Source organism: Acomys russatus, chromosome 9 (assembly GCF_903995435.1).
Source record: "Acomys russatus chromosome 9, mAcoRus1.1, whole genome shotgun sequence".
Classification (NCBI taxonomy): Eukaryota; Metazoa; Chordata; class Mammalia; order Rodentia; family Muridae; genus Acomys; species Acomys russatus.
Window position 1 is genome coordinate 47,841,637 of NC_067145.1, and position 22,814 is coordinate 47,864,450.

General features: G+C 37.3%; 1 protein-coding gene across 1 annotated transcript in view; it reads right to left on the reverse strand.

Moving 5' to 3' along the window:
• Nucleotides 1–22,814, reverse strand: part of Malrd1 (MAM and LDL receptor class A domain containing 1) — a 641,297-nt gene that overhangs the window by 610,206 nt on the left and 8,277 nt on the right. Inside the window, exon 2 of the mRNA XM_051151281.1 lies at nt 19,615–19,755. Coding sequence (XP_051007238.1) covers nt 19,615–19,755 — 141 coding nt within the window. The remainder of the gene's footprint in view (nt 1–19,614; nt 19,756–22,814) is intronic.

The following is a 22,814-nucleotide window of genomic DNA, read 5'->3' on the forward strand; positions in this document are numbered from 1 at the left end:
TTGGCGATGGGCTAATGTTTAAGGGGCTATTGTACTTCACTTGTCAACAACTCCAAAATAGGTAACCCACTTATGACACTCAGCTTTATTATTTGTAGCTCTGTTACAGGGCAACTCCTCCATTTTAATTGTTTTTGCATATATCCATATTACTTATCAAAACTCTTTCGCGTTATTAATTGCTCCTTATACTCCCCACATTACCCTGTCCTCCTTGTCTTCTGAGTTTTGAATTGTTATAAAAACTAGAGAAACAGAAATAGCAGTCACTGACCCTTAATATTGGACATGTTTTAAACATAAAGGCATTGAAAATTATGACAAGAATGTGGATATTAAATGAAAATAACTGGAGGAATTATACCATGTAAAAGAAAAAAAAACACATGGGTTTGCCACAAAATCAGTCTGCTAATTAATGTTCAGGTGGAGCCAAGAACACAAGTCTCCACAATTCAAATGTATATTTTATTTTTGCTGTACCAAATAAAAGAAACATTATAGATATTGAAAAGTTAATTATGAGCATGAATAGATAATCAAAAGATTATAAAATTTCTTTCCCTAAAATCTTAGAAAATGGTAGGTATGTCTCTCGGCCATTGCCAGCCCTCAATTTTCATTACTGTGGTAACAATCTACTTTGCAGTTAGTGGCTGAGAATAGCACAGATGTATTATTTCACCATTCCTGTGGGCTACAGGTCAAGACACAGGGGGACTTAGTTGAGTCTTTGCTTAGATGTTCAAAATGCTGAAATTAAAGCGCTGGCTGTCTTTCTTTCTCATGGCTCAGGGGATGAATCTGCCTTCAAATCCAGCATGTTGTCAGCACAATTCTTTTCTATGCAGGTATAAGGTAAAGGCCCCTCTTCATCTGTTGGCCGTTATGCGATACTGCACCTCTGAATGCCCTCTTCGTCTGCTAGCTATTATGCGGTGCTCCACCTCTGAAGACTATCCCACCCTCTTATGCTTTCTTCTATCTGTATTTACGTCCACCACTGCATGTTCTCAGGCTTGTGAACCTTCAGTCTCCCAGATGCTCCCTTCTACCTTATCTCTCCCATCTTCCACTTCTTTTTTTAATGGCTCCTCTGATTACTTTTGGCCTGCTTCTGTTGCCCAGGATAATTTCCTAATGTTAAAGTAAACTAAGTGATGATCTTAGTCATATTTACAAAGTCCTTTCACAGCAGTACCTGTGTTTGATTTCATAACTGTGGCATAAGAATCTTGCTGAAGTGGGAATCATTAAAATTCTGCTAACCATGGCCAGGGAGATACCATTTGTTTCTCTTGTTCCTTATACTATGATTCAAGGTATTGGCCAAGTTTACAGGGGCTAAATATTGTGTGTTGCTGTTTATGTTTTCTTGATAGGATGTGGAGAATTCAAGTGAGTGTTTATGACTGTCTCTGAGCATACAGGCAGACAATTGACACCTGCTGAGTTCTTCCAACCAATCCAACTGGCAACATTCCCTGCTACCATATTTGACAGAGTTTCATTCTAATTCACAGCTGGCTATCATTCAAAAGCAAATAATTTAAATTTTCTATTGTATTCACTACAATATACTATTAATGAGTTTATATATTTCCACTGAGTATGCTTGTTTTATACTTATGACTCAATTAATTTGAGTAAATTTATATGTAAACAACACATATGTCCATAAAAATACAATTCATAACAAAACAAAGCAAATTATATAGAGAAATATTTCTACATTTCAATAAAGAATCAAAGCATGTATCATTTTTAGCTATAAAATTAAGTTTATACTTTAAGTTATTTGACAGTTTGATTACTAAGATTATATGATGGCATTATACTGATATTATATCAATTAATTTATGTACCTAAAACCTTCATTGACACATATCTCAGCTGAAATAAAACAAATGGAAAAACAAAGTGACGTTCTATTATCTGATATGCAATAGCTGTCAAGTTTGCTGGGGAACTCTGAAAACCCCATCTAACTTATTCTCTTCAGTTATGTAAACATACACAATGTGCACATGCTTATATTATTGGCTTGCCCCTCGGAATTTATGGTAGAAATTTAAGCTTTCCCCAAAGGACTACTTGAGGCAGAAGGAATTGTTAAGTTCCAAATATTCATGCCCTTGAAATCCTTTGGTACTCCTTAGCTACCATCATCCCTCACTAGGTAGGGCACACATGAGGCTGTCACATATGAAGGAGTTTGGTTCCTGAAGAGAAAATGAAATGAAGAAACAGTAGCAGTGACAAAATCAGTAGCATTCATGTGACATAAGACAGGGCATCCTTAGCATACATACATATATAGATACATGCACGCATAAATACATACGTACGTACGTACATACAATAGTCTAATCTTGATTTTCAAAAATAACCTTTTATTTATAGCTTACTTCTACGGTCTCCCTTAAACAGATGAACACTTTCTCCCAGGTAGGCCTTCCTTTGCATGGTTCTTCACGATACCTGTCATTTCCGCTCCTGCTTTGACCATTGAAATAAACCTTTAAAGTTCTTTCTCAAAAACCCTCACCCTATCAAAATCAGATTTGGTTCTGGTGCAAGAGCAGTTTGGTATAACTCATAGAACACCCCACTACGTCTTTCTGTATATAAGTGTTTACATCATTCCACAACACAAATCCTGAAGAGGAATCAACGACAAATATTTGGCAGGACAGAGACATGGCTCAGAAGTCTAAACTATCTCCAACTTGTTCAGATAATATGGATTCTGTTTCTAGCACTTATATTTGAGTGGCTCACAAAACACCCATAAGTTTTGTTCCAAGGGGACCTCATGTCTTCTTATAGCCACCACAAGCACCTACATATATGTATATAAATAAAATGTTTCTAAAAATTTTAAAACATGATATGATGACCTACATGAACAGCCTTTTTACAGGCCAGAGTATTTACCATAGTGTCTTGGAAAATAGACTTAAACAATAAAAACTTTTCAGTTGGGGTAAGAATATCAGCATATGTTAATATAAGTACATATATGTACCTATACGTCATCGTTATTTTAGTGTTTTAATGTTAAAAACCATGCAATATCACACTGAAATCTAGACAGGTGGAAAAGCACTCACTTTCATTCTACCATACACTTTATTTGTACATTTATTCTAAGAAAGAGATTTCATTCAAATAGTCAGTTCCCTTAGCCAAGATTTTCGGTCTACAGTTTTAGATACTCGTGGTAATCTAAGCAATAGAAATATCAGGTAGAAAATTCCAACATTAAACACTTGCAATTTTAGTCCGCATTTATTATGGTGGTAGATATGAATTGTCAAATCAACAAAACTTGAGAGTCCTCTGAGAGACTGGCTGTGCAACATGTCTGTGTGTTGGGTGGGATCTTGACTACACCACGTGAGGTAGGACCACCCAAGCCACATAAGTGTCATCATGTCATGGGGTGAGTCCTGGACTGGATTGAAAGGAGACAGGGACAGATATCCATTGCTCGCTCCTCCTGGCTGTGGGGGTAGGATGATCAGTGACTTTGGGTTTCTGCTCCCCAGCTTTCCCTCCACTAAGGATTTTGACTTGAACTATGAATAAACTAAAACTGAAGTTTATTTTTTCACAGGAACAGAAAAATAATATAAAATGGTATATGATTTTGTTTCATTATTGTTGTACTCTTTCAAAGATGTGCATGTATGTGCAATAAATAGTGTTTCTCCGTTTCAGTCACCCTCTGGGTTCTTGGAATGTATCCATTATCGATAAGAAAGAACTACTATATAATCAGATATCTTCTTTCAAGCGAAGTCCAGATGAATCATAAATAATAGCATAATAAAGATGATCATCACATGGAATCAAGATATAATTAATTTATATTGCTGGCTATACTTCACATTTAAAACAAACATAATGGGTGTATATTTTACTACCATATACTAATTATACTGAATTTTAAACATTTCACAATAATTAATATTCATTTCTTTTAAGAGGAATAGTAAAAATACTTTCTCCTCTATTTCTAAAATGCCATTCTGTCAGACATAAAATCCTCACTGTTTATTGAACATACTCATGGATGAAAAATTATGGTGTACTGGCAAATCTCATTGACTGACTAAGTTCTGTTTTATTTAATTTTAAATGTTTATTCATTGTTACTGTGCATTTCTGAGCAACTGCAGGCCTGCCACAGCACACGTGTGATGGTCACAGAATATCATTCAGTTCCCTGCTTCCACGTTAGGTTCTGAAGGTCAAATTCAGTGTCCCAGGTTTGCATGACCAGTGCTCTTACCCTCTGAGCCACCTCACAGATCCCACTGACTAAATTCTTAAGTTCTTAGTGGAACAGAGTCATGCTAAGTCCTTCTGTATGAGTTAGCTCCATTTCCACACACTAATTGGGACATAGATAATACAGCCACAGAAGGAGAATCCCTAAACAAAGGCAAGCATACACCTAGAAAAGATCATTCATTGGACTGAAATTTCTTTGGGTTAAAAACAATATAGAGGCTACCAAACAATACCTGCTGGACACATATATTTACAAACAGACTAAAACTTTGTCTCATTGTAAGTTTTAAAGTGCACATATGGAGGAGATCCAAGATGGCACCCAGCAGTGTGGATCGCGTTTGGAGGCTCCAGTGAACAATTCAGGGAATTGGACAGATTTCTGAGCCAGGAACATCGATGTCCGAACATCACGGCAGCGGGAGTGCTTCACGGTTCGGAGGGACCAAGGTGTGGAGGACCTGCGTGCCCCTGCACATGGGAGGAGCATGGATTTTCTCTGATCGGAGCGGCAGCGGCAGAGGCAGCAGCACCAGCAGCACCAGCGGCACCAGCGGCGATAGCTGAGGTTTGCATCTCATAGCCTTCCGGTGGAGGCGATTGGAGTGGTGGCTGGTGGGAGTTGCTGCGGGAGAGGGGACTCAGGGTAGGATTTGGGTCGCGTGGAGTCTTCGGACCCAGAATGGACTCGGCGGACAGTTCGGCTCCAGAGTCCCGGGTATAGGCCCAGCCCAGCAAGCAATTCTGCCCGAGGCACTAACTCAGCTTCAGCCACAGCTCCCCTGCTGTGGCGCAGGTGTAGTGGAGAGCTCAGTTCCACACTAAGCACCACCTCAGCTCAGAGGCAGCTCCCCTGCAGTGACACAGTCTGGGCGGAACACTTGGTTCCACCACCAGCACTAACTCAGAGCAACCGCAGTTCTCCTGTTGTGGCACAGGCTTGGCCGAGCGCTCTGTTCCACCCTAGGCGTCACCTCAGCTCAGCGGCAGCTCCCCTGCAGTGACACAGTCTGGGCGGAGCACTTGGTTCCACTACTGGCGTTAACTTAGCTGAGCTGCAGTTCTCTTGCTGTGACGCAGCCTGGGCAAAGCACTCAGTTCCAACACCAGCGCTGACTCAGTGCAGCCGCAGTTCTGCTGTGACGCAGGCTGGACAGAGTGCTCGGTTCCACCAGCTCTAAGACTCTGGTTGGACACAGTGTGCAGTTTGAATCCAGAATCCCTGGCTGAGATTGGTAGACAGTTCGGGCCCTGAGTCAATAACTGACCACAGTATGCACTTTGGGCCAAAAGGCCCTAGCTGAGCTTGGTGCGTAGTCCCAGCCCAAAAATTCTGGCTGGACCCTGTGTGCATTTTGGGCCCAGAATCCCTAGCTGAGCTCGGCAGACAGTTCAGGCCCTGAGAATCTAGCTGAGTTCAGCCCATGGTTCGGGCCAGTGTTCCTGGCTGGACTTGGCAGGGAACACAGAAGGCTGTGGATACCTTGGTCTGACCCAACGCTCATTCAGAGACCCAGAACAATTGCAGGACCCACAGCACAGGGGGGCTGAAGATCACAGGCTGTGAGAGACCAGAACAACAGGGCTAACCTCCTAACATCCACACCAGTGAAGCTTTGAGCTCCCAGCCTAGGGAAATTGTGAGAAAACTAGTGAATCTATCATCAGACTTCCTCCATCCAACTCTGGAAGCTACCCAACAAAAACAAAGACGGCAAGATGTCTAAAGGACAGCGAGAAAGCATACGCAAAAAAAACCCCAAAACAACATGGCGTCTCCAGTTTCCAGCTATCCCAAAGAAAACAACCCAGAGAACTCAAATACAACGGAAATACAAGAAAATGACCTCAAATCCTTAGTAATGAGGACGGTAATGGAAGAAACAAATAAAATTCGTAATCAAATGCAGGAAGACACAGACAAACAGGTGAGAGACATAAAAGAAGCACATAGAGTGGAACTGGAAAAATTGTAGGAAAATGCAAACAACCAGATGAAAGAAAGAAATAAAATGGTTCAAGCTCTGAAGACCTATAAAGAGGCAATGGAAGAAACTCAGGAATATACAAAAAATCAGATGAAAGAAATCAAAAAATCAGTTCAAGATCTGAAAATGAAAATGGATTCAGTGATAAACACACAGACAGAAGAAAAACGAGAACGTGAGACCTCAGAGAAGAAGGCGAGCAACACAGTGGTGAGCTTTTCTAACAGAATCCAAGAGATGGAAGAACGAATCTCAGGTCTAGAAGATACAATCACAGATCTTGAAGCAACCATTACAGAAAATGCCAAATCTGGAAAACTTCTGACACAAAACATCCAAGAGATTAGGGACACCATGAAAAGAAGAAATTTGAGGATAATACGCATTGAAGAAAGAGAAGATATCAGACTCCAAGGCCCAGAAACTATTCTCAACAAAATCACAGAAGAAATTTTCCCCAATCTAAAGAAAGAGATGTCTATAAACATACAAGAGGCCTACAGAACACCAAATAGAATTGACCAGAAAAGAAAAACTGCCCGTCACATAATAATCAAAACACAAAACATGCAGAACAAAGAAAAAATATTAAAAGCTGCAAGGGAAAAGGGCCAAATAACATTTAATGGTAAACCTATCAGAATTACACCTGACTTCTCAGCAGAGACCATAAAAGCCAGAAGGGCCTGGACAGAGATCCTGCAAACCCTAAGAGACCACAGATGCCAGGCCAGACTACTTTACCCAGCAAAATTATCAATAACCATTGATGGAGAAAACAAAATATTCCATGACAAAAACAAATTCAAACAGTACCTATCCACAAACCCAGCTTTACAGAAGGTACTAGAAGGAAAACTCCATCCCAAAGGGTCAAGCTACAACCAAAACTACCCAGGAAATAGATAACTATCCCATGGCAAAAACACAACTACACAAACGCTCGACTGGAAACAACATCAATATTAGGACTCTTAACAGTCACTGGTCATTAATATCTCTCAACATCAATGGCCTCAATTCTCCAATAAAAAGACACAGACTAACTGAATGGGTACATAAACAAGATCCAACATTCTTCTGCATTCAAGAAACACATCTCACCCATAATGAAAGGCATTACCTCAGGGTAAAAGGTTGGAAAAAAATATTCCAAGCAAATGGTCACAAGAAGCAAGCCATTTTACTATCGAACAAAATAGACTTTCAACCAAAGTTAATCAAAAGGGATAAGGAAGGACACTTCATACTCATCAAAGTTAAAGTCAACCAAGATGACATCACAACTCTGAACATCTATGCTCCCAATACAAGGGCACCCACATTTGTAAAAGATCTGCTAAAAAAGCTTAAACCACACATAGATCCCCACACAATAATAGTGGGAGACTTCAACACCCCACTCTCACTGAAGGATAAGTCATTGAAACAGAAATTAAGCCAAGAAATAACATCATTAACCAATGCCATGGGTCAAATGGATCTAACAGATATCTATAGAACTTTTCACCCAAACAAGAAAGAATATACCTTCTTCTCTGAACCCCATGGAACCTTCTCCAAAATTGATCACATCGTAGGTCACAAAGCAAGCCTCAATAGATACAAGAGGATTGAAATAATACCTTGTAATCTATCAGATCACCATGCTCTTAGGCTGCAATTCAACAACAACAGAAATAACAAAAAGCCTACACGTACGTGGAAACTAAACAACTCTCTGCTAAATGACACCTGGGTCAGGGAAGAAATAAAGAAAGAAATCAAGGAGTTTCTGAAATTCAATGAAAATGAAGGAACAACATACCCAAATTTGTGGGATACATTGAAAGCAGTGCTAAGAGGAAAATTCATAGCACTAAGTGCCTTTAAAAAGAAATTGGAAACATCACACATAAGCATCTTAACAACACAACTGGAAGCCCTAGAAAAAAAAGGAACAGAAACACCCAAGAGGAGTAGACGCCTGGAAATAATCAAACTCAGGGCTGAAATTAACAAAGTAGAAACTAAGAAAACAGTCCAAAGAATCAACAAAACCAAAAGCTGGTTCTTTGAGAAAATCAACAAGATAGACAGACCATTAGCCAAACTAACTAAAAGGCAGAGAGACAGTATAGAAATCAACAAAATCAGAAATGAAAAGGGAAACATAACAACAGACACTGAAGAAATTAAAAGAATCATAAGATCCTACTTTGAAGGCATATATGCCACAAAATTTGAAAATCTAAGGGAAATGGACGATTTTCTTGATCAATTTCACTTGCCAAAGTTGAATGAAGAACAGATAAACAAGCTAAATAGTCCCATTTCCCCTACAGAAATAGAAGCAATCATCGATGGTCTCCCAACCAAAAAAAAGCCCAGGGCCAGATGGTTTCAGTGCAGAATTCTACCAGACCTTCAAGGGCGAGCTAATACCGATACTCTTCAAGCTACTCCAAAAGATAGAAATGGATGGAAAATTACCAAATTCATTCTATGAGGCCATAGTCTCATTGATACCTAAACCTCACAATGACTCAACAAAGAAACAGAATTTCGGACCAATTTCTCTTATGAACATATATGAAAAAATACTAAATAAAATACTTGCAAAACGAACACAGGAACACATCAAAGATATCATTCATCATGACCAAGTAGGCTTCATTCCAGGCATGCAGGGATGGTTTAATATACAGAAATCCATCAATGTAATCTACCATATAAACAAACTGAAAATAAAAAACCAAATGATCATCTCCTTGGATGCAGAGAAAGCATTTGATAAAATTCAACACCCATTCATGTTTAAAGTTTTAGAGAGATCGGGGATACAAGGCACTTTCCTCAACAAAATAAAGGCTATATACAGCAAGCCAATAGCCAAAATCAAAGTAAATGGTGAGATACTCAAGGAAATTCCTCTAAAATCGGGAACAAGGCAAAGCTGCCCACTCTCTCCATATCTCTTCAATATAGTAGTGGAAGTTCTAGCCAGAGCAATAAGACAACAAAAGGAGATCAAGGGTATCCAAATGGGAAAGGAGGAAGTCAAGTTATCTCTATTTGCAGATGATATGATAGTATACATAAGTGACCCTCAAAATTCCACCAGAGAACTCCTAAAGCTGATAAACACCTTCAGAAAATTGGCTGGATGCAAAATTAACTCAAAAAAGTCTGTAGCCTTCCTATACACAAATGACAAGCTTGCAGAGGAAGAAATTAGGAAAGCCACACCCTTCACATTAGCCACAAGCAATATAAAATATCTAGGAGTTACTATAACTAAGCAAGTGAAGGACTTGTATGAAAAAAATTTCAAAACTCTGAAGAAAGAGATTGAGGATGACCTGAGAAGATGGAATGATCGTCCTTGCTCATGGATCGGGAGAATTAACATAGTAAAAATGGCCATCCTACCAAAAGCAATCTACAGATTCAATGCAATCCCTATCAAAATACCTACACAATTTTTTAAAGACATTGAAAGGTCTATTCTGAACTTCATATGGAAAAACAAAAAACCCAGAATAGCTAAAACATTCTTCTACAATAAAAGGTGCTCCAGAGGAATCTCCATACCTGATCTCAAACTGTACTATAAAGCAATAGTAATTAAAACAGCATGGTACTGGCACAGCAACAGGCTGGTTGATCAGTGGAATCGAATCGAAGACCCAGATATGAATCCTCACACATATGGTCACTTGATTTTTGACAAAGAAGCCAAATCCATTCAATGGAAAAAGGATAGCATCTTCAACAAATGGTGCTGGTCTAACTGGAAGTCTATGTGTAAAAAAGTTAAACTGGACCCATATTTGTCACCTTCCACAAAACTCAAAACCAAGTGGATTAAAGACCTCAACATAAAACCAGAGACACTAAGTCACTTAGAGGAAAAAGTGGGGAGGAGCCTGGAACATATTGGCACAGGAGACAACTTCCTGAACAAAACACCAACGGCCCAGGCCTTAATGTCAACCATTAATAAATGGGACCTCATGAGGCTGAGAAGCTTCTGTAAGGCAGGAGACACTGTCAAGAGAACAAAACGACAGCCTACAGACTGGGAAAAAATCTTCACCAACCCTACATCTGACAAAGGTCTAATATCCAAAATATATAAAGAACTCAAGAAATTAAACACCACCAAACCGAATAACCCAATTGAGAAATGGGGCTTGGAACTAAACAGAGAATTCTCAACAGAGGAATATCAAATGGCTGAGAAACACTTAAAGAAATGCTCAACCTCCTTAGTCATCAGGGAAATGCAAATCAAAACAACTCTGAGATTCCATCTTACACCCATCAGAATGGCTAAGATCAAAAACTCAAGTGACACCACATGCTGGCAAGGATGTGGGGAGAGAGGAACACTCCTTCATTGCTGGTGGGAATGCAAACTAGTACAGCCACTTTGGAAATCTATCTGGTGCTATCTCAGAAAAATGGGAATAGGGCTTCCTCAAGACCCAGCTATTCCACTGCTTGGAATATACCCAGAAGATGCTCCAGCACACAACAAGAAACTTTGCTCAACCATGTTCATAGCAGCCTTATTCATAATAGCCAGAACATGGAAACAGCCTAAGTGTCCCTCAGTAGAAGAGTGGATAAAGAAACTGTGGTACATATACACTATGGAATACTACTCAGCTATTAAAAACAAGGAATTCCCGAAATTTGTGGATAAATGGATTGAGCTAGAAATGATCATAGTGAGTGAGTTAACCCAGAGGCAGAAAGAATCAAATGGTATATACTCACTTATATCTGCATACTAGCCCAAGGGGCATGTCCCACGAAAGCCTTCACTTACCAGGCAACTGGGACAGAGGGGAGAGCATCCTATTGGGACTCTAGATGAGAGAAGCATGGGAGAATAGCAAAATAAAAGGATACAGAGGGTCCTAGAAATCTACAAGTAGAACAATATGATAGGCAGATTTGGGCCCAGGGGTCCCACTCAAACTAAGGCACCAGCCAAGGACAATACAGGAGGTAAACTTTAAACCCCTTCCCAGATCTAGCCAATGATCAGAATATTCTCCACAGTTGAGTGGAGAGTGTGATATGACTTTCTCATGTACTCTGGTGCCTCACATTTGACCATGTCCCCTGGAGGGGGAGACCTGGTGGCACTCAGAGGAAGGACAGCAGGTAGCCAAGAAGAGACTTGATACCCTATGAGAATATACAGGTGGAGGTAATCCCCCTCAGTCACAGTCATAGGGGAGGGGAATAATGGGAAAATGGGGGGGGGGGAGGCATGGGAGGATACAAGGGATGGGATAAACATTGAGATGTAACAAGAATAAATTAATAAAAAGGAAAAAAAATGCACATATGAAGCCAGAAGAAGATGGCTGTTGGATGGAATTTTTTGCTCTTGTTTATAAGCACAAATAAATATAAGGTTTCTTTCATGTCAGTAGATTCAAAGTTCACTGGGGAGAACAGCTATGTTATTTTCCACTGTACTATTTGGCTCTAGAGCAGTATTAACATAATAGAGATGCTCAATAAAGAGATTTTGATATACTATGGAAGCTAATAAATCATCATTCATTTTCCTGATTTCAATATAAACAGCTATTCACACTATAAAGCTGCAAAAGCATGATATATAGTGATCACGGGGGATTCCTCCCCATTCTTCCTCAAATTCTTCTGGTTAAATAATCCAACCCACTATCATGCAAACGGCCTAGTCCTAAGGTATGGATCTTTATTTTTATTCCTGGGGGTGGGATGGGGCAGCATGAGGAAGACTGAGAGGTGCTGGGATTCACAAAAATGAAAAACTCAGAGATAAATAGATTTCATTATAGGACAATGTTTGTTGCCTAGTGTTATTTCATCTTGTTGTGGCATTTTCAATTGATTCCCCTGGGAGACCTGCTCTTTTCTGAAGAAAATGGAGGAGGAGGAGGAGGAGGAGGAGGAGCAGTGGATCTTGGGGGAAGGGGACTATAGTACAGGGGAAAGAAAAGAATGAGGGAGGGAAACTGCAGTCAGGATGTATTGTGTGAGAGGATAATAAAACGAGTATAGGAAAAGAAAAAGAAAATCTGAAAGCTCAAACATTAAGGTACATCTGAACATCAACAACAGAGGTGTAATTATTTCTAAGGATAGCAAACACTGAGAACAAATGAAATTTCTCCAGATACTATCATAAGGATTCAGTGCAATTTCATGTCATTTGTATGGCGAAAACTTAAATAGAGAGGCTGCTGGCTGAAAGCTAAGAAGGGGCAAAGCAATGTGGACACTAAAACAGAATTCTACAAAGAGATCAAGAATAAAGATATCTTATGATCTATGAAAAACAGGAGGAAGTCAGAAAAGTAGGAAGGAATATTTAGGGAAAAGCTGCCTTATGGGAGGAAGATAGTAGATGTGGCATATAAGGGTAGACATGCTTAAGCAGTGAAGATCATGGAATTATCATGGGGATCACATGGTCAGAGGAGGGGTAACCCAAAGGAAGCATGTATGAAAAACTCACACAAAGTCTACCATCTCATAATCCAATTAAAATATAATGGGAGAGATAGATAGATAGTAGAATACATGTGACATACTGTGACACATTACAATGTTTACAACGAGAGTTTTTACTTTTCCTCTGTTGGGGAGAAGTTGAAAGGGTAGAAAAAGGGTACAAGGGGAAGGGGAGATGACTGGGATTGGGAAACATGATGTGAAATTTACAAAGAACCAGTAATTCTTTTTAACATTCATGGTTGGGAGGTCATAAGGTCAATGATAGAATATGCTATTGTTATTTTGCTAAATGGTCATGTTGCCAAATTGACTTTTAAATCCCTAGAGTGCTTTCAATCTTAGTCAGAGAAGATTCTTTGTCATTAGACAGCAACCAATGCAGAAACTAGTAACTGGCAAAAACACTTATAAGAAATTGCAAGTGCATCAAATATAACATCATTATCAATAAGGCTACTCCCTAACAAGGATCCAGGAACATCACAGGAGGTGTGGAAAAAGATGAAAAGAGCTGAAGGTTGGGAAAGAGTGCTATGAAATGCTGCCTTCAGTAGATGGCATGGTTACTGAACTCATGAACACATAGAGCTGGGGTTACTTGAACAAGATTTACCCAAGATTAATTAAGCTAACCAAAATTCCAGCATAGAAGAGGAGGAGCTCTCCAGGCCCAACTCCTAACGGAGGAGATATTGGCAGTTGATAATGTTCTTACATTAAACATATATGAGCTATATAAATTGAACTTAGTAGATTATCACACACAAAACAAAGACATGAAATAAGATGACAATGTATTGGTGATCCATGAGGCATTGGAGGTGAAATGGGTTAGGTATGACCAGATATCACTGTATGCATGTATGGAATTGTCAAATAATAAAACAAAGCTAATAAAAATAAATCTTGGCCATCCATATGGATAAAATGACATTTGCCTTGTATAGGGAACAGTTCCAGTGACTAGGGAAAAAAAGCTAAATTTTTATTTAAATTGCTGCTCAATTTAACCTTAAAAAGGCAGGACAATATGGAAATTTCCATTTGTACAAGTTACTCATCAGCTTTTAAAAAATCACAACAATTTTCTGGAATTATGAGAATACTACATCCAGAGTCTCTTTACTATTACTATCTCTATGCCCAAGGAAGTAATCTATAGTTATTTAACAATTCAGGAATATACAGTAATATAGAAAATACTGTGAGCAGAAGGTAACAAAACTATTATTATGGTTAAGAAAAGCAAGATAAAGAGAATGTGGGACCAATTTTAGAATTCAAACATGTTTGATTTTTAAAATATTGTGTGGTTTTAGCAATACATTGAAGATAACAATAAAAACATTATCACAAAACTGAAATTAGATTTATGGAAAGCATCTAACTTAAGGATGAGAAGAAAATAATGTCATCAAAAATATTATATGTGCCCTCACTGTGTTTATGATTGAAGCATAAGGAGGGAAGGGGAGAATGTATGGGGCATGAATCATATCTGAATAAACAATAAATGAACACTCTCCAAAACTGCCAAAAGATATGTTTCATATTAAAAGAGCCTAATTAGTAGAAGAAGGATAAAAGTTTAGAATATCATTTGTAAAATCAAAAGACATGCAATATGTAACAAAAGAAGTTATTTAAATATGTGAATTTCACCACAAAAAACAGAAGTATAGAACATTTTAAGCCACTAAAATATTCTTAAAGAGTATGAAAAATTTCAAATCCATTAATAATATATTTTCATAATTAAGTCAAAATAAAAAAATTGTCATCAGCAGAAGTACCTCCCATGCCGTACTAAAGAAAATTTCTCATCTTAAAAGAAATGTTAGAGACAGGTTCTTTTTCTTTTTTAATTTTTTATAATTTATTCTTGTTACATCTCAATGGTTACCCCATCCCTTGTATCCTCCCATTCTTCCCTCCCTCCCATTTTCCCATTATTCTCCTCCCCTATGACTGTTCCTGAGGGGGATTTCCTCCCCCTGTATATGCTCATAGAGTATCAAGTCTCTTCTTGGTAGCCTGCTATCCTTCCTCTGAGTACCACCAGGTCTCCCCATCCAGGGGACATGGTCAAATATGAAGCACCAGAGTATGTGTGAAAGTAGAGACAGTTTCTTAAAAGGGGAAAGGAATATTTTAGATAGCAAATATAATTAAGAATCACTTTAATATTATTTAAAACAAACAAAACTGTTGGAGTTATATATATGTATATGTAGAGATAGATATAGATAGATATAGAGATATAGTGGATGTACCCACTACAAAAAATTCAATAATATAATGTTGCTTAATATTGTACATTTTTCAAAATATCTGGATTTAGCCCATGTAAGAACTGAACATAGTGACAAGATATCTAATATCATCATATAAAAGCATTCTCAAATAAGAACACCATAATCTGTGACATGAATAAAAATATTGGAACTTAAAAGTGACTGTTTTTTATTTTGATAGTCTTTACATTTTATATTTGTAGTAAATTATGCATTTTTTAAAGATTACTTTTTAAAAATTTATGTGTATATGTGTTTGTCTAAGTATGTGCCTGTGTGTGTTGCATGTGGAAACCAGAATAGGGTATCAGATCCCTTGGAGCTAGAATAATAGGTGATTGTGAGCTGCCGGATGTGCATGTAAGGAATGGAGCTCAGGCCCTCTGGAGAAGCAACAAGCACTCAACTGCAGAGCCATCTCTTCGATTGTATATTCCACCTTGTAAAAGCACCTATAAGTGTTTCTTGGCCATTTGATGTCTCTCTGTTGAGAATTCTCTGTTTAGTTCTACAACCCATTTTCAGTTAGGTTATTTGGTGTTTAATTTCTTGAGTTCTTTGTATATTTTGGATATTAGCCTTTTGTCAGATGTAGGGTTGGTGAAGATCTTTTCCCAGTCTGCAGGCTGTCACATTGTTCTGCTGACAGGGTCCTTTGCCTTACAGCTTTTCAGTTTCATGAGGTCCCATTTATTAATTGTTGACCTTAGAGACTGAGCTGTTGGTGTTCTGCTCAGAAAGTTGTCTCCTGTGCCAATGAATTGACGGCTCTTCCCTATTTTTCTTCCAACAAATTTAGTGTGTCTAGTTTTATGATGAGGTCTTTAATGCATTTGGACTTTAATTTTGTGCAGGGTGATAAATATGGATTGATTTACAGTTTTCTACATGTAGACATCCAGTTAGACCAGCACCATTTGTTGAAGATGCTGTAATTCTCCTTTGTATGGATTTGGCTTCTTAGTCAAAAATCAAGTCATTTTCTCATTTCTACTTACTTGCACTTCCTGTTTATTTTATTCCTTTTATTTTATTATTCCTTATTATTTTATTCCAGATAATTAATTTTATTCCTTCTCAAGTTGCTGATGGGGTTGAAGACCAGATAGTTTATTTTTACAATTAAGCTTAGTTGCTTAGGGATTAAGATGTTGTTAGGTCTAGCTAGAAGTTTGTAGGTTGATAGAGATGAGATATGATAGATATTGATTTACATTCAGAGTTGTAGACTCACCCAGAGAGGAAAAATGTTTTCTCCAAGGTTGCCAAATACAAATAGGCTAAACACTATAAATGTAACATTTATATAATTCCTAATTGTTTTGGGTCCTTCTTGCTATACGTAGTTATTGTATATATGGGTAATAATATAAATGTATATGCAAAAGTAAAAAACTAAATTAAATTTAAAAACACAAAAAGCATATATATAATTCAAATTCTAGAATTAGTTAAAACTCTTTGTGAATATTTTTTATTTTTGTGATTATAACATAATTATATCATTTCCCCTTTCCTTTCCTCCCTCCAAACTTCCCATATGCTGCTCCATGCTCTCTTTTAAATCATGACATTTTCTCCCATTAATTGTTGATCCATGCATATATGTATATACATATTTATCTCTAAATATAACTGCTTTGGTCTACATAATGTCATAGGTATGTATATTTTCAGGGTGACCATGTGGTATTGGGTAGCCAGTTGGTGTGCTCTTTCCTGGGGAAGGTCATGTCTCCCATCAGCTTAGTTGCTTGTAATTCTTTGTGTAGGGTAAAGACCTCATGGGATTTTTCTTGTCCACTTTGGATTGTCTGTTGTTTGTGTCCTCATAGATTTCCCTCAGGCAGTCAGTCATGTCAGTGAAAAATGATGGGTGTAGCTTCTGTCATTTCTAGGAAACACAATCTCATAGCAGACATCCTGATCCACTGACTCACAAGTACATAGTTATTCTTTTGTAGTCATATTGCCATTTCAAAGATGTAGTTGAATTCCCTAGAGTGATACTACTTTATCCAAATATAATGCAGCATGCTTTCAAAGATACATACTGCACTTATATTTCTGACCCTGAATGTTATTGCATTTCAAAAACTGGCTAGGGTGATATTTTAATCCTTTAATAGATTTTTCAAGCCCATTTCTAAAACCTCAAGTCATTGGTTGCATGATGAAAATTTTTATTTTGATGAACCGGCAAATTATTTCAAGAGCAAGTTAATAAAAAATGCCATCATCTTATGAATCAAGGATTTTGAAATGGAGACAAGATTCTAAGGCTATTTTTAATAAATATTTTCAAGTAGTTTATATCTAAAGTCAGAGCACTTCCTTAATATTACTACTAGGGACAATTCACAACTTAATATTAATTGTATTTATAAATGATTCATAAGTGCTATATTAAAATCAGACCTCAGTCAGTTACGCAGGGAATCACTGGCCTCTTTTCCCTGCGTCTTTTGTAATATCATCATCACATTTTAAAATGGAAAAAGCTGAGCCTGTTCAGCCAATTGATGGGCACTGTCAAGATGTTATCTACTCTGACTCCAACGAATTTTAAACCTACTCACGTGACAGTTTAAAAGCATCATTTTTTGATAAAGTGCCCCATTTTATCTCATCCACCAGACTATAAAAATCATTAACACCGGAAAAAAAACAGAAAACGAAATAGAGTTGAAAAAGCAAAAAGAGAGCAATGCACGTTTAAAGCTTCTGAGGATACCTAGCTCAAGATGCAGAGTGGGGGTGGTATAAGAGTAAATAATATGGATACAGAGGGAAAAAAAGAGTAAATAATATGCTATTGGAGAAAGAGCAGCCACTACGCCAGCAAATAAAGCTGGGAAAAATAAACACACACATGTAAGAGCCGCTGGGTACAATGAAGAGTAAGGGAAATGTACCAAAAATGTTCTAAATAAATACTTTGTAAAACAATGCAATTAAAAAAAAAGCCAACTCACCAGCAAAGTCAGTCAGTATCGACATCTCTATGTCTAAACCCATAATAACCTCACTGTATTGCAGTAGTACTTGTTCCTATTTGTGAAACTGGTCCCTTCTTCCAATAAAGTTAGTCTGTCACTAACGATTACTAATAATTCTAAACACAAGTATTTTTACATCATAGTCAAAATACTTGATATTGCATCTCTCTAATAACACTAATATCACTCAGCAATGAGCACATCTGCTGGTTTTGATCATCAGTCTGTGATGAACTTCAATGACAATGTGTCACTTAACTCTCAAATCCATCCTGTTCTTAAATGAATTCTATGAATTTAATACCATTATTTCCGCTCTTAAAGTTCAGAGAGCTAAGACACAAAAAGAGCTAAGAAATAAGAAGACCATTTCAACCCACAAGTCTAACATCTATGTTTATATAAACCTTGAGTATTTGCTTGGTTTAAATCATTTCCATGGCAAGATCCATAACTGGATATTTTATCATACTTATTAAGGAAAGTACCAGCTATTTCTTTTAAAAAGGAAGGTTTTAATTACACAAGAATATGTGTTAATCTTGTTCACAGTGTGTGAAAACAGAATAGTTGAAGGCATGTATGGAGCTGAATTTTGCTCATTCCGATGTAAGGTAATAAATTATTCAATGTAAGTTAAACACACAAGGTAGAATGAATAAAGTTCTTCAAGAAATGAATAAAGAACCAAATGACAGTCCAACCACCATAGATAGCCCAAAAATGAGAGAGAAGTCCAATGAGCTTTCTAATAATTCTGACAAGGCAAGCACTACCAGAGCTGAAATTTGTCCAACCAAAAGTAAACACATTCAACTATCACAATCTGTATTGTGTTAACCTATTCAGATTCATAATTTCCCTAAAGGGACCAAAGAGCTTTCACCATCCCAACTATAAGCTAAATGCACATGTTGAGGTTGCCAGGAATTCAATCATGAACATTTGATGTGCTACATTTACAATTATAAACATTTTAAGTGATTAAATGATATATACATTTCACATAAAAATGTCAACAAAGATGCTACCTCTCTAATCAGTTACACAGGGGAAAATAAGGGTTAAGTCAACAAGGAAATAAAGATTAGAAGGAATACAGTATGTTCAAGCACACAAATGAATCTGGTCATAATGGAAATCAGGATGAGGGTTCCAGAAAAAGTTAAAAGTGTAAGTGATATATTCATAGCTATATACTGTATGAATATATACTCAAAGAAATGGAAGTAAAATAGCTATAGATGCCTAAATAGCAGCTTACTGAGGCACTATTAACAATAGACAAGCTATAATATAGGCATAAGAACCCAAAAATTGGTGACTTTATTTTAAAATGTGGTATATATACACAGTGGAACTTAATTTGACCATAAAACAGAAAATCATTCTACATTCAGAAAAATGGATAGAACTGGAGATATCATTTTAAGTGGGGAAAAAGCATGCATTACTTGACAAAATAGTTGGGTAGACCACAAAATGTGTTCTGTAACTAAAGAAAGAAATAAGGTTCAAAATATTGACCTGATACGTTGCTATTGTGGTCCCAGAATGGAGGTGAAGGACCAGTCACTCCATTTCTTCTCGTCCAGCCAGGTAGTAGGCTCTGGTCCTGTGTCATGTCGCAGAACCCATCCTCAAAGTCACATCTCCCATAACTCCAGCCTAACAAGCAATAAAAAAAATTACTTTTCACACCTTACTTTCTCCAGATTTAGATTAAGAAAGCCTAACAGAAAGGGACTGGGTTTCATTGCTCTAACTCTACTGAAGCAAACCTTTTTGTACATGACATTCTAAGAAACTACCAACACGCAAAACTTCATGAGCTCAAGGGGAAAGAGTGTCTCAGAGAGCCAGAGGACTTGGGATATTCTGTGAATTTGAGGTCCCATTAACTGAGTGACTTGACCAAAGCCTTCCAACCACAGGGAGCTTTTCCTTTCCTTGTAAGATTAGACTATTAATAGCCCACCCTGTCTCGCTCAAACAAACTGTGAGGTTTTAATAGCATTATACACACAGCGGTATTTTACAACCGTGGCATACCACAAACCATGAGGGTTACTATGACATTTACATCTTCATCTGAGTATTGATTTGCCTGCCACCTGGTGACAATAGAATTCAGGCTTCAAAAGAGCAATCACACTAGCCTCCATAAAAGCCAACTGTCTATGGAATGTATCTTTGGAACTAGACATTGGTTCTTGGTTGACTCCCAGCATTGGGGTATAAACGTTGGTGCTTTTAACATGGCATTTCTGAGTTCCCTTTCCCTTCAGATGCAACTGATTGAAGAACCTTGGGAGATACAGAATGACTTGAGAACTTGGGTTTTTCTTTGTTTTTTCTAAAAATATGTAGACTAGTATTCTTTATTCTAGTATGCAACATCAAGAAATGTCATGGCCTGAAAGTTAAAGTTTTCCAATGCAAATAGTCCCTTGCTAGCCTGTAAGCACTCCAGTGATGCTTATTCTTAAACTACCAACTCAAATGCCCTTGACTGGATTGTAGGCCTTCGCTGTGCCAGAGACTGCTCTTTGTTGAGTTCCTTCCTTCTCTAGCTGCACAAGCCATGGTGGAAGTAAATATGCTTGCTGGCTTCCAGATAATGCCTGACCATTCAGTACCAAATAACATAATTTTCATTTAGTCATTTTCAGATGAAAATATGACATAGTCATAGCTGTGTATATGGTGCATTCTCTTGATATCGTTTATGAGAATGAAACGGTAATGTAAAAGTGTGTCTTTTACCAATGCTGTGTTTTATCACCTTTACTCCTAACTACCTTATTTTGGAAGATTTTGCTGATCAGTGGGTTCTGTTACACTCGCAAGAATCTTCAGTGCTCTCTGAGAGTATCTGTTTTACTCTAATCCCCCTACAACAGTTTATATCCTCAGCAGAGTCGTGAAACTAGCAATTTTTCTCATTATAAAGAAGGGGAATATGAGATGATGTTTTCTAGATATTAAGTAACTTTAATAAACTGGGATAGCTATTGAATGATGGGTCAAGATTGGGGGCATGACTTGTTGATTCCAATTCCTAAAGCCCTACTCTGAGGAATAATTGGTTTAATTTCCTGTCCTATTTTTATTAAAGTTACTGAAAAAAATCACTAATTCTACCCAACCTAATGGAACCACTATTTTGTAGACAGTTGACATAGCTAAAAGCAAAAAATATATTAGTCTATGAATTGTGCCAAGTAAAACTCATGATTTTTCTATGGCCTTTGAAATATTTAGGTTACCTGGTTGCACAATAACTGAACTAAATTATGCAGTCACTTGTTTAAATTAGCCACATTACATATGGACAGTAGACTATAACATGTTAATTTATGCAACTCTATGCTAGGATATTCACAGAACTATGAAATCACCTACCAGTATGTTTCTCACAACATACTTGTCATTAAGCAGCACAAAATTGTGGGTTATCTACTCTACTCTGCATGCATTTGCATAAGTCTGTATCCATTTTTCAAATTATATTTTGGTTCCCAACAGTTTTTACAATGATCCATAATTCAAAACTTTTTAATCTCCATACTTCAACAATCATGTATACCATGCACACATTCTCAGAGGTGACAAACATTGGTTAATACCAAAGACTATGTTCACTACAATGACTGACTTGATGATCTGTTTGCAGAGCTCTTCCTTCTTTTTCACATGGAGGTAATGATGATTCTCAGCATGTTAAAACTAAAGAAGAATGGCTAAATAAGACATCTCTTACCTCTGAATGGTCTCAACGGGGGTTCTTTTGTTATAAAATGAATCTAATCATCACTTATTTTCAACTAAATTTGTTGGAAAAAAAGCAATCATGAGCTACTGGATTATTCAAAGGCATCCAAATTTTTCATAAGTATTCATTTTGCAATGAGTATAGAATTGCACAATTTAAACCATTTTTGTAAATTTCATAGAATTGTGGCTGCTTGGTTTTTGAATTCAATATGTGACTTAGCATTTAAATCTGAAGCTATTTGCTATAATAAAATCTGCTACTAAGTAGACTGATGCTAATACAGCTGCCAATACATTGTGTAGATTAAATCACATTTGGACAACATAATGAACAGCGAAGTACATGGGTATTTTGTAGGCCTCCTTTGTGTTCTTTTCATCTTATGAATCTCATCTTTTTGCTTTTACTTTTTTGACCACAAAGGCCAGAACTACATGAGTAAAAGAGGGAGATGCTTCCATGTTGTTTTCAAAGGTTTCCTGGAAGCCCTAATTATCTTGTGAACAAGCATCCATGAAGATCTCCTGTAAAGTTACCCCTTTACCACATGATTAAAAACATATCAAATTGTTAAAGATAGCTTCAGTCATGCTTCTGCACAAATGGGAAGCAATACGTTTTTAATTGTGATAAAAGTGCGGAAAGTCAGAAAACCCAGAACTCCATGTGATTTCAGGAAAGTATAGATCTGTGGAAACCATTAAAATATAATGTCCTCAGAAAAAAGAACACAATGTAAGAATGAGGAAAACTCCAGCAAAGAAAGAAATAAGGAAGAAAACATCAAAAGCAAATCACACATCACACGTTTCCTAGGCTCACTCAGCAAATCTCCTTTTATCTCTCACTAAAAGTTTTGGAGCACAATCATAATCTTTACTGAGTTTGTACTGTGGAAAATATTAATTACCTAAAATGTATCATTTTAAGCATATAAGCCTGTGGCATT